This window comes from Callithrix jacchus, chromosome 22, assembly GCF_049354715.1.
Source record: "Callithrix jacchus isolate 240 chromosome 22, calJac240_pri, whole genome shotgun sequence".
In the NCBI taxonomy this organism is placed as follows: Eukaryota; Metazoa; Chordata; class Mammalia; order Primates; family Cebidae; genus Callithrix; species Callithrix jacchus.
This window is the reverse complement of record NC_133523.1, coordinates 32,467,181-32,493,609: the sequence shown is the minus strand read 5'-3', so window position 1 is coordinate 32,493,609 and position 26,429 is coordinate 32,467,181. Positions and strand designations below refer to the sequence as shown.

At 39.4% G+C, this 26,429-nt stretch overlaps 1 protein-coding gene and 2 pseudogenes across 11 annotated transcripts in view; 2 read left to right on the top strand and 1 right to left on the bottom strand.

The window, feature by feature from the left end:
• ZNF567 (zinc finger protein 567) overlaps positions 1-18,549 on the top strand; it is a 50,927-nt gene extending 32,378 nt beyond the window's left edge. For all 11 annotated transcript variants that reach the window (XM_008987817.5, XM_078359112.1, XM_017968127.4 and 8 more), the window contains 3 exons: positions 11,422-11,548; positions 11,819-11,905; positions 16,165-18,549. In XM_008987817.5, the coding sequence (XP_008986065.1) occupies positions 11,422-11,548; positions 11,819-11,905; positions 16,165-17,885 (1,935 nt within the window). In that variant the 3' untranslated portion in view covers positions 17,886-18,549. The remainder of the gene's footprint in view (positions 1-11,421; positions 11,549-11,818; positions 11,906-16,164) is intronic.
• On the top strand, positions 468-700 carry LOC118150143 (large ribosomal subunit protein eL39 pseudogene; annotated as a pseudogene).
• Positions 7,517-7,900, bottom strand: LOC100397858 (dynein, light chain, roadblock-type 1 pseudogene; annotated as a pseudogene).
• Positions 18,550-26,429: the final 7,880 nt, after the last annotated feature.

Genomic DNA, 26,429 nt, shown 5'->3' with positions numbered 1-26,429 from the left:
ATAGACCCTCCCCTCCAGTCTGTCTATTTGGGATACTTTGCAGTGCCTTCAAAGTTATTTTTATATTTTATCCAGGATTCAGGATTAACATTGTTATTTTCAGTAACATAGTCAAATAAGAGCTACTCTGCCACTTTCTAAAGCAGACTTTGCATTTTTTATTCAGCTTTATTGAGGTATGATTTATGTACAATAAATACTCATTTTAAGCATGTAGTTCATGAACCTCAGAAGTAAATAGCTCTGCGGACTCACCACAACAATCAAGATTACAGAATTTCATTACTCCAGAAGTTGCCTCATGCTCCATACAATTAGTTGCTCCACTGCCATCCCCAGCTTCAGTGGTCATGTCTCTGCCTCTGTCACTATAGTTTTGCCTCTTCTGGAATTTCATAAAAATGGAATCAAGAATATGTAGCTTCTTCCCTTCTCCGCCATTGTGGTGTGTGCTTTACTCCATTTCTCGCCATGTCTTCTCACAAGACTTTCAGGATTAAGCGATTCCTGGCCAAGAAACAAAAGCAAAATCGTCCCATTCCCCAGTGGATTCGGATGAAAACTGGTAATAAAATCAGGTACAACTCCAAAAGGAGACATTGGAGAAGAACCAACCAGGGTCTATAAGAAATTACACATGCGATGGCACACATATTTATGCTGTCTGAAGGTCACAATCATGTTACCAAATCAAGCTGAAAAATGTCACTGCTGTCTGGAGAAGTTTGAAGTTTCCTCTCTGGATCTGTTATGAAGGCATTAGTACAACCCACAGTGCTTCCATTATTCATGTTTAAAAAAAGAAGGCTTTGGTTGCCTGGGTTCAGTAATAAATATGTGAGACCTTTAAAAAAAAAAAGAATATGTAGCTTTTTGGGAAGTTGGCTTATTTAACTCAATGTAATGTTTTTGAAAGTCATTCATATTTGTTCTGTGTATCAGTACACCCTTTGTATTGCTGAGTATTTTTCCACTGTATGGATATACTACTATTTGTTTATCTAGTCACCTTTATTTCTTTTGGGTAAATACCCAGGTGTGGAATCTTCTGTGGGTTATATGGAAAGTGTATGTTTAACTTTATTAGAAACTGCAAGCTCAATGCAGTTGTGCCATTTTATTTTCCTGTGATCAAATGCATGAGAGTTCTAATAGCTCCACATATTTTCTGGATGCAATTCTTTTTTCATATCAAAAGACTATGCATATCTTCTCTCAGTCTGTGACTTGATTCTTTTTTTTTTTTTGAAAGAAAGAGAAAGGGGGAGAGAGAACAGGAGTTTTGTTCTATTGCCCAGGCTGGAATGCAATCTAAAAATAGGTATTAAAAACCTCTTTTATGCCAATAATTGTGCTTAACAGCAGAGACAGGAAGAAATAAGGGAAGAAAATAACAAACAGCCAACCAATATTTCATTTAAGTCTGTGAAATGCTATGCAAATGCTGAAGAGTGATTTACTTCCAATTATGTGGTCACTTTCAAAATAGGTATAATGTGATACTGAGAAAAATGTATGTTCTGTAGACCTGGGGTGACGAATTCTATAAATATTCGCTGAGTTTACTTGTTCCAGGTCTGAGTTCAAATCATAGATGTTCCTGTTAATTTTCTATCTCATTGATCCGTCGAATATTAACCATGTGGTGTCAAAGTCTCCTGCTATTATTGTGCCAGAGTCCAAGTCCTTTTTTTTTGAGACGGAGTTTTGCTCCTGTTACCCAGGCTGGAGTGCAATGTTGCGATCTCGGCTCACCACAACCTCCGCCTCCTGGGTTCAGGCAATTCTCCTGCCTCAGCCTCCTGTGTAGCTGGGATTACAGGCACGCACCACCACCAAGTCTCTTTATAAGTCATTAAGAACTTGTCTTATGTATCTGGGTGTTCCTATATTGGGTGCATATATATTTATGGTCATTGACTCCTGTTGTTGCATTGATCCTTTTACCATTATGTGATGTCCTTCTTTGTTTCTTTTAGTCTTTGTTACTATTAAAGTCTTTGTTACTATTTTGTCAGAGACGAAAGTTACAACTCCTTTTTTTTTTTTGCTCTCCATTTGATTGATAAGTCTTCCACCAACCCTTTGAGTCTTTGTGTGTCCTTGCTTTATAAGATGGATCTGGATACAGCATACCGTACCGATGGGTTTTGACTTTTTATTCAATTTGCCTGTCTGTGTCTTTGATTGGGGCATTTAATCCATTTAAATTTAAGATTAATGTTGATATTTGTCATTTAATGCTAGCTGGCTATTTTGCCCATTAGTTGATATAGATTCTTTATTATAGAGATACTCTTTACCTTTTGGTAAGTTTTTGGGATGACTGATACTGGTTGTTCCTTTCTGTGTATAGTGCTTCTTTCAGAAGCTCTTGTAAAGCAGGCCTGGTGGTGATAAAATCTCTGAGTGCTTGCTTGTTCACGAAAAATTTTATTTTTCCTTCATTTATGAAGCTTAGTTTGGCTGGATATGAGATTCTGGGTTGAAAATTCTTTTCTTTGAGGATATTGAATATTTGCCCCCACTCTCTTCTGGCTTGTAGGGTTTCTGCTGAGAGATCTGCTGTGAGTCTGATAGGCTTCCCTTTATGGGTAACCTGACCTTTCTCTCTAGCTGTCCTTAGAATTTTCTCCTTTATTTCAACCCTGGTAAATCTAACGATCATGTGTCTTGGGGTTGCTCAACTTGAGGAATATCTTTGTGGTATTCTCTGTATTACCTGGAGTTGAGTATTGTCCTGCCTTAATGGGTTAGGAAAGTTTTCCTGAATAATGTCCTGAAGAATATTTTCCAGCTTGGATTCATTCTTTTCATGACATTCAGGTACACCTATCAAACATAAATTAGGTCTTTTCACATAGTCCCATATTTCTTGGAGACTTTGCTCATTCCTTTTTACTCTTTCTTCTCTAATCTTGTCTTCTTGTTTCATTTCATTAAGTTGGTCTTTGACCTCTGATATCCTTTCCTCTGCTTGATCAATTCGACTGTTAAAACCTGTGTATACTTCATGGAGTTCTCGTATTCTTCAGTTCCATTAATTCACTTATATTCCTCTCTAAATTGTCTATTCTCATTAGGATTTCATCAAACTTTTTTTCAAGGTTCTTAGTTTCTTTACATTGGGCTGGAACATGTTCTTTGAACTCACAGAAGTTTCTTTCTTTTTTTTTTTTTGAGACAGAGTCTTGTTCTGTCACCAGGGGCCAGGCTGGAGTGCAGTGGCGCGATCTCTGCTCACTGCAACCTCCACCTCCCGGATTCAAGCAATCTCCTGCCTCAGCCTCCCAAGCAGCTGGGACTACAGACACATGCCACCACTCCCAGCTAATTTTTTATATTTTAGTAGAGATGGGGGTTTCACTGTGTTGGCCAGAATGGTCTTGATCTCTTGACCTCGTGATCCACCCACCTCAGCCTCCCAAAGTGCTAGGATTACAGGCGTGAGCCACCGTGCCCGACAGAGGTTTCTTATTATCCACCTTCTGAAGCCTAATTGCGTTAATGGAATGCACTCATTCTCCATCAGACCTTGTTTCCTTGTTGATGAGGAACTGTGATTCTCTATCCTGTAGAGGGAGAGGCATTCTGATTTTGGGTATTCTCAGCCTTTTTACACTGGTTTCTTCCTGTCATTGTAAATTTATCCACCTGTCGTCTTTGTAATTACCAACTTTCAAATCAGGTCTCTGAGTGGACGTCCAACTTGTTGATTCCCAGTTCTGGAATCCGAGCAACTCACTGTGCCAGCTAAAACAGTGGCATTAAGATTCGTGGTGCTTTTCTGCCCAGGAATCTCTGGTCTGGCTTCCTTCTTGAGTCCCTTTTTCAATCAGCTGAATAGATGACTCTGCCTTCCTGGAGCTCCAAATGTCAACCAAAAGGGGACCCAGTCCCATTTACTCTGCACCAGGAACCACCGTGCTGGCCACAAGAGTTGCGCTGGTGACCCGTGAGGCTCCTCCGCTGGGAATCTCCTGGTCCGTGAGCAACAAAAATTCATCTGAAAGTGTGGTGTCCTCTTGTCCATTGCGCTTTCACTGGGAGCTACAATCCTGAGCTGCTAGTAATCAGCCATCTTGGATCTCTTAATTCTTTTATTTTCTTAATGGTGTTTTTCAGAGCTGAAGTTTTTCATTTTATGAAATTCAGTGTTTTTAAAATTCTATGATAAACCCTTTTTGTGTTAAATTTAAATTTGTAAGTTTCTCTTTGAGCTTGCATCTACAAACTTTGATGTTTTAATTTAATTGGAAATATTTTCTGAAAATTTCTTTTTAAATTATTCTTGACCCAAAATTATTAATAGTTAGTTAGAAGTATATTGTTTAGTTTCCAGACATTTGGGGTTTATCTAGGTATCTTGTTTTTATTGAGATTTAATTTAGTTTCACTGTTGTCAGAGAACATATTCTATATGGATTTGTCTTTAATCTATTGAGACTTGTTTAGGTTCTGTCTTGGTGAGTAGTCTGTTTGCTCTTGAGAAGAGTATCTATAGTAAAATTACTGAAAGTGCTTTTCTATAAATGTCAGATGGGTTTAGATGGTTGATAGTATTCTTTACATATTCTGGCTGTTTATAGATTTACCCCCTTTGGTTTGGTTCTTTCCGTTGCTGACAAACATTAACATCAACCATGATTTTGGACTTCTAAAAAGCTTATTTTACTTTTGTCAAGTTTTGCTTCATGTATTTTGGAACTGTATACATTTATGATTATAACATCTTCCAGATGTACTTACTCTTTATTGTTATGAAATGTCCTTGTCTCTAGTATTAACACTTCTCAAGTTGAAATCTGTTTTGTCTGATATTTCTGTAGCCACTTCAGCTTGTTTGTTATCTTTTTAGTGGTTAGTGTTTCTATATCTTTTTTCATCCTTTTACTTTCAACCTATTTGTATGTCTCTCTCTTTTTTTTTTTTTTAGTAAGTTTCTCATAGACAGAATGAATATATTTGAGGTTTTCTTTTCTTTTTTTTGAGACAGGATCTTTCTCCGTTGCCCAGGCTGGAGTGCAGTGGTGTGATCAATTCTCACTGGAGCCCCAACCTCCTGGGCTCAAGTAATCCTCCCATCTCAGCCTTCCTGAGTAGCTAGGACCAGAGGCATGTGCCACCATACCTAGCTAATTTTTTTTTTTTGCTTAAAAAAAAAAAAATTTGTTGGGAGACAGTTTCCTTCTGTCGTCCAGGCAGGAGTACAGTGGCACAGTCCTGACTCACCGCAGCCTCTGCCTCTCTGGTTGTAGCGATTCTTGTGCCTCAGCCTCCCAAATAGCTGGGACTATGGGCGTGCATCACTACACCTAATTTTTATATTTTTAGTAGAGATGGAGTTTCACCATGTTGCCCAGGCTGGTTTTGAACTCCTGACCTCAAGTGATCTGCCTTGCTTTGGCCTCCCAAAGTGCTGGGATTACAGGTGTGAGCCACCACACCCAGCCTATTTGAATCTTGCTTTCATTGACACTCTGATAATCTCTGCCATCTCATTGAAGTGTTTAGTCCGTTTACATTGAATACAAGTAAAGGTATAGTTGGATTTAGGGTAGCTATTTTTGCTATTTGTTTTATGCTTGCCTAATCTGTTTGTTTTACATTTTATTTTTTTTTATTTATTTATTTTGAGACAGAGTCTCATTCTGTCCCCAGGCTGGAGTGCAGTGGTGCTATCTTGGCTCACTGCAACCTCTGCCTTCTGGGTTCAAGCGATCCTCCTGCCTCACCCTCCCTAGTAGCTGGAGCTACAGGTACGCATCACCACACTCAGCTAATTTGTGTATTTTTGGTAGAGATGGGATTTTGCTACATTGCTCAGGCTGGTATCGAACTCCTGGGCTCAGGTCATCCACCTGCCTTGGCCTCCCAAAGTGCTGGGATTACAGGAGGGAGCCACTACACCCAGCCTGTTTTTGCATTTTAAATACACTATTTTTTAGAGCAGTTTTAAGTTCATTTCAAAACTGAACAGAAAATACAGAAAGTTCCTATATACTCCCTGCACACACAAAGTCTCCCTCACTATCAACATCTGGGACCAGAGCAGTCCATCTGTACAAACGCTGGAGCTACATTAACACATTATTTTTACCCAAAATTCATAGTTGACATTAGGGTTCACTACTGATATTGTATAGTCAGTAGGTTTTGACAAATATATAATGGCGTATATTCACCATTATATTATCTTACAAAATGATTTCATTGCCCTAAAAATTCTCTTTGTTCTGCCTGTTCATCCCTCCCTCCCTGCTACCCCTGGAAACCACTGGTCTTTTTACTCTCCAAAATGTTGCCTTTTCCAGAATGCCATATGGTCAGAATCTGGAAGGCTATACCATGTAGCCTTTTCAAAGTGGCTTCTTTCACTTAGTAATATGTTTAAATTCCTCCTGTTTTTGCCTGTCTGCTCCTACATTCTGCTGTATTTTGTGTTAGTCACATACATTTTAATGATTCATTTTCATTCCTCTGTTCGCTTTTTAGTTATGCATTTGCATTTTTTTGTGTAATTGCCCTAGGATTACAGTATGCATCTTCAACTTAATCAGAATTTTCTTAGGGTTGATATTAAATTAGTTGTGGTAAAAATACGTCAGTCTTGCCACATTATAGTTTCATTTACTAATACCACCTTTTACTTTTTTGTTTGCCATGTATGTGATATTTATATTTATAATAAATGGTATTAGAATGTTTATTTTAAATCTAGGGTCTACAGTCCACAGGCCAAATCCAGCCTGTTTCCTATTTTGTACAGATTGTAAGCTAAGAATTATTTTTGCATCTGAGTCATTTGACAACATTTACAAGAAAAAAATATTCCTGACACACTAAAACTTCATGAAGTTTAAATTTTAGTGTCCATAACTAAGTTTTATTGAAACACATTTTTGCTCATTTATTTACATATTATCCATTGTTGCTTTCATGCTAAAATAGCAAACATTCTCTGATTGCTGCTTGAAACAGTCATATCTTGTAAAGAGAAAAGGAAATGAATATTTATATTCTTACAGTTTTTCTCATTTTCTTCATTCCTTCTTAAAAGACTTTAGTGTTGTTTTTACCTTAGCCTGAAATTAATTTCCCCACCCCCCACCTCTCAGAGATGGGGATCTCACTTTGTTGCCTAGGCTGATCTCAAACTCCTGGCATCAAGCAGTCCTCCTTCCTCAGCCTCCCAAAGTGCTGGAATTACAGATGTAAGCCACCATGCCCGGCCTATTAGCATTTTTTTTTTATGCATTTTGGTTATTTTTAAAGAAAAACAGCCTTCTCCAAGGGCAACAAAATGAACTGAAGGTCAGAAGGAAGCTGGGTACAGGCTTCTCGCAAGTTCTTGCTCCAAAACCTGGAAGTGAGGCGAGAGGGCCCTCCCGGAGCTCTGGGGAAGGCCGGCACAGCACAGGGGTTCCTTTGGTTGGGGAGGAAGAGCCACCAGCCCACACATGGTCACTGGATTGGTCTGAGTGGGCTCCAAGGTGACTGTCACATGCCAGTCTGCTAACATGATCGACATTAACATTCTTGGGGGGCATTAAATTAAGGAATGACACAGGGAGTCAGGAGAGTGGCCTATTCGGTTGGATTCTGAATCACAATCAGGAAATAGTCTTTATCTGGTGCAACCATAATCTCATTTTTCTTGGAGCGAATTCGAAGGAAGGTGAGATCGTTCTGGGGGTCGATTTCACGCACGGTGCTCCGTGCCTTCAGGATGAAGCTGTGCATGAGGCTGGCATACTGGGTGGTGGTGGGGTTGTCCATGGTGCTCTTGATGGGAATGCCTTCTGTGTTCACCACGATGATTCCCTGCACTCCCTTCTGGCTCTGAAGTCGCTTCAGTGTCTCCTCCACCTCTGCCATTTCCGACGGATCCGGTAGCCCCTCGTAGCCAACACTCAGCCCCTATTAGCATTTTTGATGGTGCAGTCCTGCTGGTGATGAATTCTCTAGGTTTTATCTGAAAATGTCTTTATGTTGCCTTCATTTTGAATATATAGTTTTGCTGCATGTAGAATTAATTCTTGGCTGTTTAGCAGTTTAATTAGGATTTGGATAAATGTGGTTTTCTTTGGTGTTTATCCCTTTAGGGTTAATTAAGCTCTTTGAAGGTATAAGTTCTTAACAAATTTGGATGTGTTAGGCCATTATTTCCATGAAATTTATTTATGCCATTTCTTTTTCTCTCCCCATTCTGGGACTCTTAATTATATTCATGTTGGACTTTTGAAATTGACCCACAGATCTTTGTGAATCTATTTATGTTTCATGATTTTTTTTCTTTCTGTTTCTTGATTGATTTACATAGATAGTGATTCTTTCTCTATTTCTGTTCTGCTACTGAGCTTATCTAGTTAAATTTCTTTTTTCTTTTTTTTTTCTTGCTCTGTCACCCAGGCTGGAGTGCAATGGCAGGGTCTCAGCTCACTGCAGCCTCTGCTTCCTGTGTTCAGGCAATTCTCCTACCTCAGTCTCCTGAGAAGCTGGGATTAGAGGCACCTGCCACCATGCCTGGCTACTTTTGTATTTTTAGTAGAGACGATGTTTCACCATGTTGGCTAGGCTGTTCTTGAACTCCTGACCTTGTGATTTTCCTGCCTCAGCCTCCCAAAAATGCTGGGATTATGGGCCCAGCCTATCTAGTTAAATTTTTATTTCAGTTATGTATTTGAATACCTTTAAAACAGCTACTTTGAAGCGTTTTTGTTTTTTTGGTTTTTTTTTGGCAAAATCCAACATAAGGACCCACTAGGAGTCAGTTTCTGTGATTGTCTTTTTGTGACTACTGTTCCTTTTCCCCCATTCCTTTTGTTTTGTTGTTTTGTTTGCATGTTTAGTAATTTTTGCTAGAAAGCTGGACATCATAAGTAGGTTTTTTTTTTGTTTTTTTTTTGTTTTTTTTTAAGACAGAGTCTTGCTCTATCGCCAGGCACCAGGCTGGTGTGCAGTGGCAGGATCTTGGCTCACTGCAAGCTTCGCCTCCTCCAGGGTTCAAGCAGTTCTCCTGCCTCTGTTCTGGAGAGTAGAACAACCTCCTGAGTAGCTGGGACTACAGGCAGGCGCCACCACGCCCAACTAATTTTTTTTTGTATTTTTAGTAGAGACAGGGTTTCACCATGTTGGCCAGGATGGTCTCGATCTCTTGACCTTGTGATCTGCCTGCCTCAGCCTCCCAAAGTGCTGGGATTACAGGCATGAGCCGCCATGCCCAACTCATAAGCAGTATTTTCATCTGAATTCTGTCATGTCTGTTATGTTCTTCTGAGAATTATTTTTTTGGTAGGCAGTTAGCTTGCTTGTAATCAAACCTCAAACTTTGTCTCCTTGCTCAGTGTAAAGCAGCTGATATATCCTCTTGGTTCTTCGAGCTTCTAGCTTCTGCCTTTTATCCTAACCTCCTGAAAGCAAATAGATTCTCCCTTGTGTTCATATACTTTTCCTCTCAGTCAAGGAATTGGTGAGTGTTTAGATTTTGGGGCTTACATCCTGCATTTCTCTTTTTTAAGTTTTATCCCCTACACTTTGTGCTGCTTTGTCAATCCAAGCTCTGACACCTTAATCCTGTAAGCCTTCAGTCTTACTCTTCTTGAGCTATGAGCAGGTTGTGGAATACCATCAGTCGAGAAGCAGATGTCTTAGAATCTTACTGGATGCACTTTTATCTTTCAATATATATATATATTTTGAGACAGAGTCTCACTTTGTCACCCAGGCTAGAGTGCAATGGCGGTCTTGGCTCACTGCAACCTCCACCTTCCTGGTTCAAGCAATTTTCTCGCCTCAGCCTCCTGAGGAGCTGGGAGTATAAGCATGTGCCACCAAACCCAGATAATTTTTGTATATTTAGTAGAGACTGGGTTTCAGCGTGTTGGCCAGACTGGTCTCGAACTCCTGATCTCATGATCTGCCCACCTTGGCCTCCGAAAGTGCTGGGATTACAGGCGTGAGCCACAACACCCAGCTGTTTTTCAAAATTCTTTTCTGTTTTATTTCTGTCTGCTTTTTGCTAAGTCCTCTGTGATCTCTCCAAAACATGCATATTTTATCAACCAGGAGTTTTGACAGAAACATGCCCAGATTTTCATTTTCATCCTTTCTGTAGTTCTCTTGCTTCCAGAATTAACCTAGATTTCCAGCTCTCATTTCTTTTTCTGTGTGTGTGTGTGTGTGTATGTGTGTGTGTGTGTCTCTCTTGCCCAGGCTGCAGTGCAGTGCATGGTGTCAGCTCACTGCATCCTCTGTCTCCCAGGTTCAAGCAATTCTTCTACCTCAGCCTCCCAAGTAGCTAGGATTACAGGTGCCCACGACCACGCCCAGCTAATTTTTTGTATTTTTAGTAGAGACGGGGTTTCACCATGTTAGCCAGGCTGGTCTCAAACTCCTGACCTCAGATGAGCCACTGTGCCCAGCCTCGAGCTCTCATTTTTGTCCTCCATCACCTTTGAGGAAGTGAGTGGTGGTTTTATGCCATTAGAGCTGTGGGGTTTCAGGTTTATTGTATAGCATGTGTACATTTTATAATTATTATGTGAGGGAATGTTTCCTTGAGTGTTTTAATCTGTTATTGCTGCATGCTGAAAAATCTCACCATGCATTTACAAACCATTTTCTTCATGTATAACATATTCATGTTAAATGGGAAACATTTACCTCCTTGGTGAAGCCTGAGAAAATACCTTTGTGATACATGCTGTATCTTGTACATACTTCTTTTGTGTACCTGTAACACCTTCTTGCAGGTTTGTGTTGACATACCTTTTCTTGCAAGTATGTGTTACATGCCTCTGCTAACTTCTGAGCAGGAAGGTGTTTGTCTTGGCACTTCAATAAATAAATACAGTTTTAGGCATTAAGTGACTTCACAGTAAATATTCTTAGAATGTGTTATTTTAAAATGAACTGACAGGAACTTCTACTTTTACTTTTGTTTCCCCTACAATATAAATCATAAAACAGGGAAAACTGTAGTCTTTCTGGACAGGAATTCATATGAATGCCACAAAGTATCAGGGTCATAAGTACTTCCCAATATCTAGTCCACTTGTTATTTTCTTTTTCTTTTTCTATTCTTTTTTTTTTTTTTTGAGTCAGAGTCTTGCTCCGTCACCCAGGCTGAAGTGGAGTGGCATGATCTCAGCTCACTGCAACCTCTGCCTCCGGGTTTCAAGCTATTCTCCTGCCTCAGCCTCCCATGTAACTGGGATTACAGGTGCATGCCACCATGCCTGGCTAATTTTTTGTATTTTTAGTAGACATCGGGTTTCACCATGTTGGCCATGGTGGTCTTTTAACTCCTGACCTCAAGTGATCGACCCGCCTCAGCCTCCCAAAGTGCTGGGATTACAGGTGTGACCCACTGCACCCCGCCAAGTTCACCTGTTCTGATTACTGTTCCATCCATTTTAGGGATCAGTGTCATTCAACGATGTGACTGTGGACTTCACTCAGGAGGAGTGGCAGCATCTGGATCATGCTCAGAAGACTCTCTATATGGATGTGATGTTGGAAAACTATTGCCACCTCATCTCTGTAGGTAAGAAAAATTCTCTTTGAAACTTTCAGTAGCAGGCACTTCCTCTCAAAGTGCCTAAAGTTATGTATAATCTTGAATTTCAGGAATAAGAGGTGATGAATTCCTTTTGGTTAGTGGAAGGAATGATTGTGTCTTCCCTTGCCCAGTACAAGGTGCTACTTATATTGTTACACAAATAGGCATCTTAATTTGCAGTACTGAACATGAACCCTTCCTCATTTTCAACGGTATTACAGCCCAAGCAACTTAAGTCTTATTTTCCCTTATCAGGGTGTCACATGACCAAACCTGATGTGATCCTCAAGTTGGAACGAGGAGAAGAGCCATGGACATCATTTGCAGGTCATACCCGCTTGGGTGAGTTTCTGGCTCTTAGGAAGACACAGTCTAGCAGAATATAAATTTAAAGGGGTCAGGAGTGGGTGATACCTTTGAAATGTTTCAGGAATGTTTTTTCAAAGGCTCCTGACCTGTGAAAAACTTCACGCCTATAAAACTCAAAACCAGACTTTTAGGCCAGGTATAATGGCTCATGCCTATAATCTGATATTTTGGGAAGCCAAGGTAAGAGGATCACTTGAGGCCATGAGTTTAAGGCAAGCCTGGACAGCATAGCAAGACCCCATCACTACAAAAAGAAAAATAAAAAATTAGCCAAGGCTAGGTGTGGTGGCTCACATCTGTCATCCCAGCACTTTGGGAGGCCAAGGTGGGCAGATCCCTTGAGCCTAGGAGTTTGCAACCAGCCTGGGAATCATAGCAAAACCCCATCTTCCAAGCTACTCAGGAGGCTGAGGTGGGAGGATCACTTGAGCCTAGGAGGTTAAGGCTGTGGTGAGCCATGATTGTACCACTGCACTCCAACCTGGGTGACAGAACAAGATCCTGTTTCAAAAAAAAAAAAAAAAGGCAGGAACGATGTCATATACGTGTAGTTCCAGCTACTCAGAAGGTTGAGAAGGTTGAGGTGAGAAGATCACTTGAGCCCAAAGATTCAAGGTTACAGTGAACTAGGATTATGCCACTGCACTCCAGGCTGGGCTACAGAGCCAAGACCCTGTCTTTTTGTTTTTTTTGTTTTTGAGAAGGAGTTTCGCTGTTGTTGCCCAGGCCACCACATCCGGCCAACACCCTGTCTTAAAAACAAAAACAGAACCATACTTTTAAATATCATGCTCCCTGGCTGGGCCTGGTGGCTCACACCCGCCATTTCAGCACTTTGGGAGGCCATGGCAGGGAGATCACTTGAGGTCAGGAGTTTGAAACCAACCTGGCCATCATGGTGAAACCCTTTCTCTACTAAGAATACAAAAATTAGGTGGGTGTGGTGGCACATGTCTGTAATCCCAGCTGCTTGGGAGCCGGAGGCAGGAGAATCATTTGAACCCAATAGGCAGAGGTTCTGGTGTGCTGAGATCATGCCATTGCACTCCAGCCTGGGCAACAGGGCAAGACTCCATTTCAAAAAAAACAAAACATATGTATATCACTCTCCTCAAATAGGTGCTTTCCTAGTTTGTTTCATATTATCATAGATAACTGCCACTCTGAATGTACCATAAACCTTCTTTCTTTTAGAACGTTTTTATTCATTTGTGTCTCTTTTTCCAGCATTCTCAGTCCTTATCTTGCCTTATCGTGATAGATTTCTTTCAGGCATTCTTCAGCCTATCCTTAAAAAGAAAATTATTGGTTAGTGGTCCTCTCCTTACTTACTTAACATTTTCTATCCTTCATATCACCTCAGGTTTGTTTTCTGTGCTAAGTTTCCTTTCGCACCACAAATGTAGCTATTAATTTTAGAACTCACTTACCTTGACCCAGGCTGATAATTTCAAAGTTACCATTTTAAATCAATGTTTATTGTTTCACTGGACAATTGGTCTCGTTTCTGTCATATGCCCTCATGTAATCTTTCAATTATAATGATACCATCCACTCTCAGACTTACACTCTTTATTTTATGTAGATGGCACTAACGTCAGCATACAAAGCACATTCCTTGATTACTGTACATCATATCTACCTTACTTGTTTTCGGAATTCCTGTGCTAACTACTGACTGTAACACAAACATGCACAACTCTTGGATAAAGTTGTATAATTTCATTCCTTCTTGTTTACGCTTAAGGATTTATAAGGATGTTTAAGGACTGTTGCTCTCAAAAATAAGATCCCTTTTGAATCTTCATTTCTTTGAGGGAATCAAGCATTCTTAGGTGTTCTTTTTCTCAAAGACAAGATCCCTTTTGAACCTTCATTACCATGGTATTATTTAACATGTTAGGTATTTAATAGTTACTGTGTTAATTGCTTATGGAGCATTGTAAGGGACATATCTTTTCATCCACTCAGAAAGAAAGTTCCTTTTAGATGTATCTACTCAGGGTGTGTCCCTATAGATTGTGATTGAAGTGTCTGCATTCTGTCAGACACTACCTATGATTATGCAGTGATAATGTAAACTCAGATTTTTTGTTCTGTTTTTGGTTTTCTTGAGATGGAGTCTTGCTCTGTTGCCCAGGCTGGGGTACAGTGGCACAGTCTCGGCTCACTGCAGCCTCTGCCTCCTGGGTTCAAGTGACTCTCCTGACTCAGACTCCAGAGTAGCTGGGACTACAAGCATGCACCACCACACCCAGTTAATTTTGTGTTTTCAGTAGAGATGGGGTTATGCCATGTTAACTGGGCTGGTCTGGAACTCTTGATCTCAGGTGATCCGCCCAATTTGGCCTCCCCAAGTGCTGGGATTACACACATGAGCCACCATGCCCAGCCCAAATGAGTTTAAAGATCACCAATAAAGTATTCATTTCTTTGAGAAAGTATTACTATCAAGTCTGCATTTTTTATTTTTTTGAGATGGGAGTATCACTCTTGTTGCCCATGCTGGAGTACAATGGCAAAATCTCAGCTCACTGCAACCTCCATCTCCCAGATTCAAGCCGTTCTCCTGCCTCAGCCTCCCCAGTAGTTGGGATTATAAATATGCACCAACACACCCGGCTAATTTTTTTGTATTTTTGGTAGAGGCAGGGTTTTACCACATTGGCCAGGCTGGTTTTGATCTCCTGACCTCAAATGATTCACCCACCTCAGCCTCTCAAAGTGCTGGGATTACAGGTGTGAGCCACTGCATCCAGCTGAAGTCTGCATTTTTCATGAAATATTTATGTCAAAGTGTGAGGTGGTTAAAAGATTTGTTAACATGGTTTTTCTAGACTATAATTATATTGAAATTTTTAAATAAAGCTTAAAATGGTCGGGGAAATATATGAAGGGTTTTTGAGATTGTGGAATAGTAGGATTTCCTTGATGATTCTCTAAATTTAAATAGAAATAAGCCTGGAAAGCAAGCTAATTAATTAAAGGAATGTGAGCACAAGAGTGTTATTGGGCATAAGTAAAGTATGTATAGGACAGTAAGTGTCAGGCCAAACTGAGGCAAAAATTACTTGTTATAAACAGGTGAGATCTGTCAGATATGTGGACAACCCTGAAAATTTGTGAGAATATAAAAAATCAATCTAGACAATATAGTTTTGTTTACAGGTAAAAATCCTTGCATTAGTGTTGGAGTTATTGGACTCAATGAAGAAATAGATTTTTGACGGTAGCTTTAACATTGCTTCATTAGATATAGGTGATTGCAAGGTAAGTAAAGTTAAAAATAGCTATACTTCTATAAGAGAAATGAAAGTTAAAGTTAATATATGATTCAGGACCAGATTGTTGAATCTACCTTATGAAACTGGTATTCTGATCTACCATATAAAAAACTGGAATAAAAAAGCGTTACTGCACTGGGGAAGGCTGTAAGTCAGTCTTTCTGTAAACCTGAAAAAGTGAGTCAGCAACTGAAAAGAGGACTAGTTATAATTGATGGTCATGAGAGCTTTGTTATTGGACAATTCTAAAAGAAGGGGTTTTGCAGCAATCTGAATACAGCAATTGAGGATATTCTGATCTATTTTAAAGTTCCTATTGTCTAGTTTTCCTTTCATAAGAGAAAATTATTCCCACCTATATGGAGGATTAGAGCATGGACTATAGGATTGTTTTTCTAAATACTAGAAAATGAATTGATACTTTACAAGCTAAATTAACCAATGATGACTATACTTAGGAGGTGTGTTGATCAATTGGAAGTGTTTTACCACAGTCTTCTAGGGATGTGTGTATAAAAATATAAGTGATCTGTGTTCTCCAAAAGCAATCTTTCCTCTAGTATTTTCCCTAAACAAACATTTTTACTAATTTTCCTTGTCCAACCTATGTGCATTTTAATGCTTTTGATAGATTCACTTCATTGTTTCTGAATACTTAATTAACTGTCAATCCCTCTTCTGCCATTCTTTGACTTCTTGGTTGGTTGCACTTTCTCTTGGAAGTTTTAGTGCAAAATGCAAAAGGGATTAATGTTTATTTGCTTATATTTTCATCCTTTTCCACCCTGAAGTGGTTTTTGTTTTGGTTCCCCATCCTGCACACCTGCCAAGCCAGTGGTGATTTGTCCTGGGTCTCTCTTGGCACCATATGCTAGACCCTAGTAAAATTCCTTTGCATAGCAAATGTGTGAAGATTCACAAATTGTTATCAATTATATTCTTTTCTAGAAGAAAACTGGAAAGCTGAAGACTTTTTAGTAAAATTCAGGGAACACCGAGAGAAGTATTCTAGATCAGATGTAAGCATCAACCACAAAAAACTGGTGAAGGAGAAAAACAAAATATGTGAAAAGACATTTACTCTAGGCAAAAGCCCTGTTAATTCCAAAATTCTACCTCCTGAATATGATACTCATGGAAGGATTTTGAAAAACGTTTCAGAATTAATTATCAGTAATCTAAATCCTGCAAGAAAGAGACTTAGTGAGTATAATGGATATGGGAAATCACTCCTCAGTACTAAACAAGAGACAACTCATCCTGAAGTCAAATCCCATAATCAGAGTGGCAGAGCTTTCAGTCATAATGAAGTTCTTATGCAGTATCAGAAAACGGAAACTCCAGCACAGTCATTTGGATATAATGACTGTGAGAAATCATTCCTTAAAAGGGGGGGCCTGATTACACATAATAGACCTTACAGAGGAGAAAATCCATCTGTATATAATAAGAAGAGAAGAGCAACCAATATTGAAAAAAAACATACATGCAATGAATGTGGGAAATCCTTCTGCAGGAAATCAGTATTGATTCTGCATCAGGGAATTCACTCAGAAGAAAAACCCTATCAATGTCATCAATGTGGAAATGCATTTAGAAGGAAATCATATCTTATTGATCATCAGAGAACTCACACAGGAGAGAAACCTTTTGTTTGCAATGAATGTGGTAAGTCCTTCCGCCTAAAGACAGCCCTCACTGACCATCAGAGAACACACACAGGGGAGAAATCATACGAATGTCTGCAATGTAGGAATGCCTTCAGATTGAAGTCACACCTGATTCGACATCAGAGAACTCACACAGGAGAGAAACCATATGAGTGTAATGACTGTGGGAAGTCCTTCCGCCAAAAGACAACACTCTCTTTACATCAGAGAATTCATACAGGAGAGAAACCCTACATTTGTAAAGAATGTGGGAAATCCTTTCACCAGAAGGCAAATCTTACTGTACACCAGAGAACCCATACAGGAGAAAAGCCCTATATTTGTAATGAATGTGGGAAATCCTTCTCCCAGAAGACAACTCTTGCTCTTCATGAGAAAACTCATAATGAAGAGAAACCCTATATTTGTAGTGAATGTGGAAAGTCCTTCCGCCAGAAGACAACCCTTGTAGCACATCAAAGAACACATACAGGGGAGAAATCTTATGAATGTCCTCACTGTGGGAAGGCCTTTAGAATGAAGTCATACCTCATTGATCATCACCGAACTCACACAGGAGAGAAACCGTATGAATGTAATGAATGTGGTAAGTCATTCAGTCAAAAGACAAATCTCAATCTACATCAGAGAATTCATACGGGGGAGAAACCCTATATTTGTAATGAATGTGGGAAGTCTTTTCGCCAGAAAGCAACCCTCACTGTACATCAGAAGATACATACAGGGCAGAAATCCTATGAATGTCCTCAGTGTGGGAAAGCCTTTAGCAGGAAGTCATATCTCATTCATCATCAAAGAACTCATACAGGAGAGAAACCATATAAATGTAGTGAATGTGGAAAGTGCTTCCGCCAGAAGACAAATCTCATTGTACATCAGAGAACTCACACAGGCGAGAAACCGTATGTTTGTAATGAGTGTGGTAAGTCTTTCAGTTATAAGAGAAACCTCATTGTCCATCAAAGAACTCACAAGGGAGAAAATATTGAAATGCAATAAATGAGGTGGTTTCTTACATTAATTCTTTCCAAGTTATTGTAAACCTTTAGTTATAAAAAGAAAAGCATGCTGAAAGATGTTAATGTAATTTAAAATCACAAGTCTAATAATAGTTATTAACTTAAAGTACCATAATGAATAACTATCTACTATTTACTAGCATATAAAATGGGTGTCATCATTATTGAACTCTATTAGCTATGAAGCTAAATTTTAAAGTCTTCAACTGCTCCTCCTACTGACTCAAATAGTTTATTTTTTAAAAATACTTATTTAATACATGCAGAGATAAGATACAAAATGATTATAAGCATTAATCTCCATAAGAAAATATTTATGAACATATTTCTTATTGCACTCTGTAATAAAAAGCAGTTAGTTGTTACTTACCTAAGAGTTATCATTTCTGTAGCCTATAACTTCAAAAAGTAGTTTTTGCATGTTTTCAATTTTATATATATATATATATTTTATCATACATCATGAATTCTTTTGTGTCTTGCTTATTTCACTCAGTTTTTAAGATTTGTACATTATTGCATGTGGCAGTAGTGTATTTTCATTTTGCATACTATTCCATTTTAAGAATATATTGCTATTTATCCTATTGATGGATAGTTGTATTTTTTATAATTTTGTGTAATAATAAAAATACTGCTGTAAACATTCTTGTTTATGTCATGGGTGTGTGTGTATATGTGTGTATGATTTCTGTTGAATTTATACCTGGACTGGAACTGCTCATTCCAAATGTGTATATAAGTTTTTTTCAGCTATAATAGGTAGTGCCAAACACCTCAGACCTTTCTCTGGATGAAATGATTGGACAGAAACAGCTTTAAACACAGTCAGTGTGGAAAGGTCTTTACTGGTCAAACTGGAGAATTTCTACTAAAAAGAAACCTTGCAGTTTTATAATTTTGAGAAGGCTATTGATTATGGACATATGAATACAGTAAATGTACAAGGCCTTTAGCTGTCTCTCAACCCTTAAATGCAAAACCAGCAAATTCATACTGGAGGGAAATCCTGTAGTTGTCATTATTTTCGGGGTACTTTCAGCCATTGCTTATTGCACCTTATTTAATATCAATGAATTAGAATTCATAGAAGTGAAAGGGACATTGATAAAGGAAATAGGTGAGTAAAATTTGAAAATATAGGAGTCTTTTTTTTTTTTTTAAGATGGAGTCTCACTCTGTCGCCCAGGCTGGAGTGCAGTGGTGAGATCTTGTCTCACTGCAACCTCTGCCTCCCGGGTTCAAGTGATTCTCCTGCTTTAGCCTCCTGAGTAGCTGGGATTACAGGCTCCCACCACCACACCACGCTGATTTTTGTATTTTTAGTAGAGATGTGGTTTCACCATGTTAGTCAGGCTAGTCTTGAAATCCTGACCTTGTGATCTGCCTGCTTTGGCCTCCTAAAGTGCTGGGATTACAGGCGTGAGCCACCGTGCCCAGCCACAACATAAGCCTTTTATACCTTAATCTATGTCATAGGAAATGTAAGTCTCTGAAAGTCCCAAATAAATGACCAAAGAGATTTTGATGTTTGAGAATTGGAAATCTGCTAAGACAGTGACTTCCATAGCATCCTTTTGATTAGAAGAGTAAGCTCAGTGGCAACTTGAACAGCATTATTACAGGTACTTCTTGGGAAAGATTATTTCCAACCAATATTTAGTACATATATGAGTTATTGTAATAAAATTCAGTAGAAGTTGAAATTCACTTCTTAAAATATTTAGAACTATAAACCATATCTGCATATACTGGAAGATGGTTCATGGTTCAAGTATTTGACATTAAAAATATTAAACAGGCCCTCTAGCCTGTTAGAAAGGGGCAGCCATTGGTAATTAAATGGAAACATGCTTGTCAATTCTTATTTTTCTGATAATTTCAGAGCAAAAAGTGAGTAAGGTGATGAAACAAAAGCATAAAAATTTAGACTTGAAAGTAGCATACAGAAAATGCACACGTGTATATATGTTTGTATATATATAAAGCCTTATCTATAATGACTAGACAGACATCATTTAACTTAGCCTTAATTTATTTATGCATATAGATTTTTTAAAGAATATGGAGATGGGATAAACCTATTAAAGTAACTAAACCAGGTAAAATTATAGGACTTAGAACTGTGAGAACCCAAGGATTTTGTCATTTGAAAGTGAATTTATAGGTGAGTTATATACTGGTATATGCAAACAATAGTGACTAACATAAGAATTGTACTCGTGAGCAAAGATAAAAGCTTACCTTGTTTTCCTAGGTCGGGAGGATGGCCTAACTGGATGTTTGTTCTAGCATCAATCCACCAAAGATTTGGGAGCATGTGAGTCACATTGTCATGGGCATTCTACTCCCGTTTGATTTTTGCATTACCAAACATTTCAGTGGCTACCACAAAAAAATAAAAAGTATCTGTGGCATCACTACATGTCCTGCCTGTCTCCTGATTTACTGATTATATCGTGAAATAGCCATGTACTGTTTTGGTAGAACACTGTGTCCAATGTCCACTTTATTTTCATACATACTACATATATTCATGTTTTATATATCTTGAATATGAAGAACTAGAAAGTACTTATTAATGGACAGTTTTTAAAATGGCCAAACTTTGATAATATAATCACAAGGCCGGGCGTGGTGGCTCACACCTATAATCCCAACGCTTTGGGAAGCTGAGGCGGGCGAACCACCTGAGGTCAGGAGTTCAAAACTGGGCTGGCTAACATGGTGAAAGTCCATCTCTACTAAAAATACAAAAAATAGCCAGGTGTGGTGGTGCACACCTGTAATCCCAACTACTTGGGGGCCTGAGGCAGGAGAATCACTTGAACCCAGTAGGTGGAGGTTGCGGTGAGCCAAGATCATGCCATTGTACTCCAGCCTGGGTGACAGAGTAAGACTCTGTCTTAAACAAAACAAAAAATCAGTAAAGAACCCAGAGATTATTTAAGGATGTTTTATTATCTAAGAAAACTTCCAGTATAGGCTATATAAACAACTCACAAAAGTATTTGTCTAATAATCATTGGGCATCTTTCTATAATCATGCTCATAACTTTTAAGTTTTAACATGTTTATATGAAAAACTGATGAAATAGTTTCTTATAAAATTGTCTATGACTGTATCATATGGGAATTCTGTGTTTAACTTTTTAAAGAATCAACATTCTGTTTCTCACAGTGGCTTTACCATTTTATGTTCCCAATGACAAGGCAAAAAGCTTCAGATTTCTCAGGCCTGGGGTGTTGGCTCATGCCTGTAATCCCAGCCCTTTGGGAGGCCAAGATGGGTGGATCACCTGAGGTCAGGAGTTCAAGACCAGCCTGGCAAATATGGTGAAACCACATCTTTACTAAAAATATAAAAATTGGTGGGCATGGTGGTGCATGCCTGCACTCCTAGCTACTCGGGAGGCTGAGGCAGGAGAATTGTTTGAATCAGGCAGGCAGACATTGCAGGGAGCCGAGATCATGCCACTGCACTGCAGGTGACAAAGCAAGACTTCATCTCAAAAAAAAATTAGCCAGGTGTTGTACCAGGTGCCTGTAATCCCAGCTACTTGGAAGGCTGAGGCAAGGGAATACATTGAACCTGGGAGGCAGAAGTTGCAGTGAGCAAAGATTGTGCCACTGCACTCCAGCCTATGTGACAGTGAGATTCTGTCTCAAAAACAAAAAAAAGTTCAGATTTCTTCATATTCTTTCCATCACTTATTTTTCTTTAAAATTTTTTTAAATTATGGCTTTTTTTTTGTGGATGTCAAGTATCTCATTGAGATTTTTTTTTTTTTTTTTTTTTTTTGAGACAGTTTCACTCTTGCTGCCCAGGCGGGAGTGCAATGGCACAATCTCAGCTCACTGCAACCTCCACCTCCTGGGTTCAAGCTGTTCTCCTGCCTCAGCCTCCCGAGTAGCTGGGATTACAAGCATGTGCCACCATACCAGGCTAATTTTGTATTTTTAGTACATATGGGAGTCTCCCCACATTAGTCAAGCTGGTCTCGAACTCCCGACCTCAGGTGATCTGCCTGCCTTGGCCTCTCAAAATACTGGGATTACAGGCATGAGCCACTGCCCCTGGCGTCATTGAGATTTTGGTTTGCATTTCCCAAATGATTAATAATATAGATTTCTTTCATTCTTGAACACATTTTTCTGAAAACAGGATTTGGGATTGAGAGTTCTTCCTTTCAGCACTTGAAATTCAATGTCAATTCTTTCTGGTCTTCATGGCTTCTCTTATTTTTTATTTTCCTTCCTGTTTTTAAAACCATCTGGTCTTCATGGTTTCTCATAAGAAATCTGCTATTTTTTTTCCCCCTCTAAAATACAATATTTTGCTACTTTCAAGACTTATTTTGTCTTTAATTTTCAGAAGTTGGGTATGACATGTTGTGGTGTTACATTTTGTGGATGGGAAATTCACTCAGCTTCTTGAACCTGTCTTTTGCCAAATTTGGTGAGTTCTCTACAATTACTACTTCAAAGTCCTTTGTGGCGGGGAGGGGGGCTGTCTTCTCTGGCGTCCAGGCTGGAGTGCAGTGGCATGATTGCAACTCACTGCAGCCTTGACCTCCCTGGTTTAATTGATCCTCCCACCAGGTTTTTTTGAGATGGAGTCTCTATCGCCAGGTTGGAGTGCAGTGATTCAATCTCAGCTCACTGCAACGTCCACCTCCCGGGTTCAAGCTATTCTATCTCAGCCTCCCAAGTACCTGGCTGGGTAGGCACTACCACACCCAGCTAAGTTTTCTATTTTTAGTAGAGATGGGGTTTCACCATGTTGGCCAGGATGGTTTGGCTCTCTTGACCTTGTGATCCACCTGCCTTGGCCTCCCAAAGTGTGCTGGGATTACAGGCATGAGCCACTGCGCCCTGACCTGTTTTTTTTTCCTGCATCTCTTGGTGTTTCCAGGAGGTTTCTCGCTTCTTCAGCTCCAGGTTGAGCTATATGAGACCAAAAGGACAACCCAGGGAATTCACCAGTGTGTTGTTTATTAGATCTAAATCCATTTATAAGATTTTCTTCTTTTTTTAACAGCTCCTCCACAGTGAGAATAGACAATAGTTTATTCTATGTATGGGTGTTTAGATTATTTCCAGTATTTTGCTATTACACATAATACTGTAGTGAATAATTTTGTACAATTATATTTTCATATTGTTGGAAGTATATTTTAAAAATACATACCTATAAGTGGTATTAGTGAATCAAAGGTAAACACTTGCATAGTTTTGTTGATCTAACAAAAATTATAGTTTTGAGTTGCCACCAGCAATGTATGATATGGGTGTTTCTCCATAGCTCCACCAACAGAATATATTGTTAACTGTTTTCATTTTTGTCAACTTGATATGTACAAAATTGTTTCTCAGTATAATTTCTTACATTTCTTTTATTGTGGGTGAAGTATAATATCTCAAATGTTTAAAAGACATTTTAATATCATTTTGTGAATTCCATAAAGATAACTTAAAATCTTAATATGTTTATTTGTTACAGTAGTGGGTGTGTAGTAATTTTAAAATTGCTTTCTGTGTGTGGTAGGATTGCACAAATATGTAAAAAGTCAGTAGCTAGGTTTCCACATATAAAGAAGCAGAATAAGGCCATGTTCAGTGGCTCACACCTGTAATCTGAGAATTTTAGAAAGCCAAGGTTGGCAGATAACCTAAGCCCAGTAGTTCAAGATTAGCCTAGGCAATGTGGCAAAACTATTTCTACAAAACATACAAAAATTAGCTGGCTATGGTGGCATGCATCTTTATTCTCAGACTCTTGAGAGGCTGAGGTGGAGAATCACTTGAACCCAGGAGTTCATAGCTGCAGTGAGCTGTGATGGTGCCACTGCACTACACTCTGGGTGACAGGGCAAGAACTTGTCTAAAAATAAATAAATAAATAAATGAAAATGAAGGGAAATAAGTGGGCATGGTGACTCAGGCTTGTAATCCCAGCACTTTGGGAGGCTGAGGCTGGCGGGATCACCTAGTCAGGAATTTGAGACCAGCCTGGCTAACATGTTGGAAACCCTGTCTCTACAAAAAAATAGAAAAATTAGCAGGGTGCGGTGGCACATGCCTGTAGTTCCAGCTACTTGGGAGGCTAAAACAGGAGAATTGCTTGAGCCTGGGAGGCAGAGGTTGCAGTGAGCTAAGATTGTGCCACTACACTCCAGAGCCTGGGTGACAGAGTAAGACTCTGTCTCAAAAAAAAAAAAAAAACCATAATAAACATAAAAAATAGATGTATATTATAGACATTAGAGAAAGCCCTAGAAAATATAAAAACAAAGAGGTATAATTAATTAATAATAGTAGAGATAAAATGGAATCATGAAAAACAATTGTAAAGAAGAAAGGAACAGGCTGAGCCTGGTGGCTCACGCCTGTAATCTCAGCACTTTGGGAGGCCAAGGCAGGTGGATCACTTGATGTCAGGAGATCGAGACCATCCTGGCCAACATGGTGAAACCCCATCTCTACTAAAAATACAAAAAATGTGCTGGGCATGGTGGCATGTGCCTGTAATCCCAGCTACTCAGGAGGCTAAGGGAGGAGAATGGCTTGAACCCGGGAGTTGGAAGTTGCAGTGAGCCGAGATTGTGCAACTGCACTCCAGGCGACAGAGGGAGACTCAAAAAAAAAAAAAAAAAAAAAAGGAAAGAAAAAGAAGAAAGGAACAAGCAAGGAACGGGACAAAACAAATGGCAAGCTGGTGGAACTAAATCTAACCATACTCATACTCACTTAAGATGTTAATAATCTAAACCAGGGATCAGAGAACTTTATCAGTAACAGGCCAGAGTGTAAATATCTAAGTTTTGTGGACCGTAGAGTCTGTGTCAAATCACTCAACCCCTTAGTTGTAGCAGAAAAGCAATTTTAAACATGTAAACAAATGGGCATGGTATATTCCAGCAAAACTATATATAAAACAAGTGAGGCTGGATTTAGCCCGGTAACCATAGTTTGCCATTCCTTGATCTAAACACTACAACTAAAGGCAGAGATTGTCAGATTGGATAAAAATGCAAGAACAGGCCAGGCGCGGCAGCTGACGCCTGTAATCCTAGCACTTTGGGAGGCCGAGGTGGGTGGATCACCTGAGGTCAGGAGTTCAAGACCAGCCTGGCCATCATGGTGAAACCCCATCTTTAAAAAAAAAAAAAAAAAAAAAAAATTTTTTTTTTAAAATGCAAGAACATAGCCAGGCATGGCACGTGCCTGTGGTGCTAGTTTTTTAGGAGGCTGAGGCAGGAGGAATGCTTGAGCCCAGGTGGTTGAGGCTGCAGTGAGTTGTGACTGCACCACTGCACTCCAGCCTGGGTGACAGAGCATAACCGTGTCTTAAAACAACAACAATAATAACAACAAAACAGCAAACAAAAACTATACATTGTCTACAAGACACCCACTTTAAACACCTAGATAGTTTAAAAGTAAAAAAGATGGGAAAAGCTATACCATACAACCACCAATCATGGCTATATTAATATCAGACAGAGTAGGCTTCACAATAAGGACTGTTACCAGGTCAGAGCAAAGAGGGAATTTTGTAATGATAAATGGGAAAAACAATCATCAATGTGTAAGTACGTAATAACTGAGCTCCAAAAGGCACAGATCAAAAACAGATAAAACCGAAAAAGATATAGAGAAATACACAATTATCGTTAGTTATTTCAACACTCCCCTATCACTGATAGAACAAGTAGACCCAAAACTAATTTTAAAAGACTGACCAAGCCTGTAATCCCAGTACTTTGGGAGGCAGAGGTAGGTTAATCACTTGAGCCCAGAAGTTCTAGACCAGCCTTGGGCAACATAACAACACCTCATCTCTACAGAAAATACAAAAATTAGCTGAGTGTGGTGGCCCATGCCTACAAACTCAGCTACACAGGAGGCTGAGGTGGAAGATCACTTGAGCCTGGGAGGTCAAGGCTGTAGTGAGCGAAGATCATGCCACTTCACTCCAGCTTGGGTGACAGAGAAAGACCCCCATTTCAAAGAAAAGAGAGGTCAGGCATGGTGGCTCACACCTGTAATCCCAGCACTTTGGGAGGCCAAGGTGAGTGGATCACCTGAGGTTGGGAGTTTGAGACCAGCCTGACCAACATGGAGAAACCCTGTCTCTATTAAAAATACAAAAGTAACCAGATGTGGTGGTACATACCTGTAATCCCAGCTACTCGGGAGGCTGAGGCAGGAGAATCGCCTGAAACCAGGAGGCAGAGGTTGTGGTGAGCTGAGATCGTGCCATTGCACCCCGTCCTGGGCAACAAGAGTGAAACTCTATCTCAAAAGAAAAAGAAATTTGTATACCCATATTCAGCATATTCACAGCACCATTATTCAAAATAGGTAAAATGTGGAAGCAACCCAGGTGTCCATCAACAGATGGATAAGCAAAACACGGTATATATCTACAGTAGAATATTATTCAGTCTTTAAAAAGGAAGTTCTGACACATTCTACAACATGGATGAACCTTGAGGATATTATGCTAAGTGAAATAAGG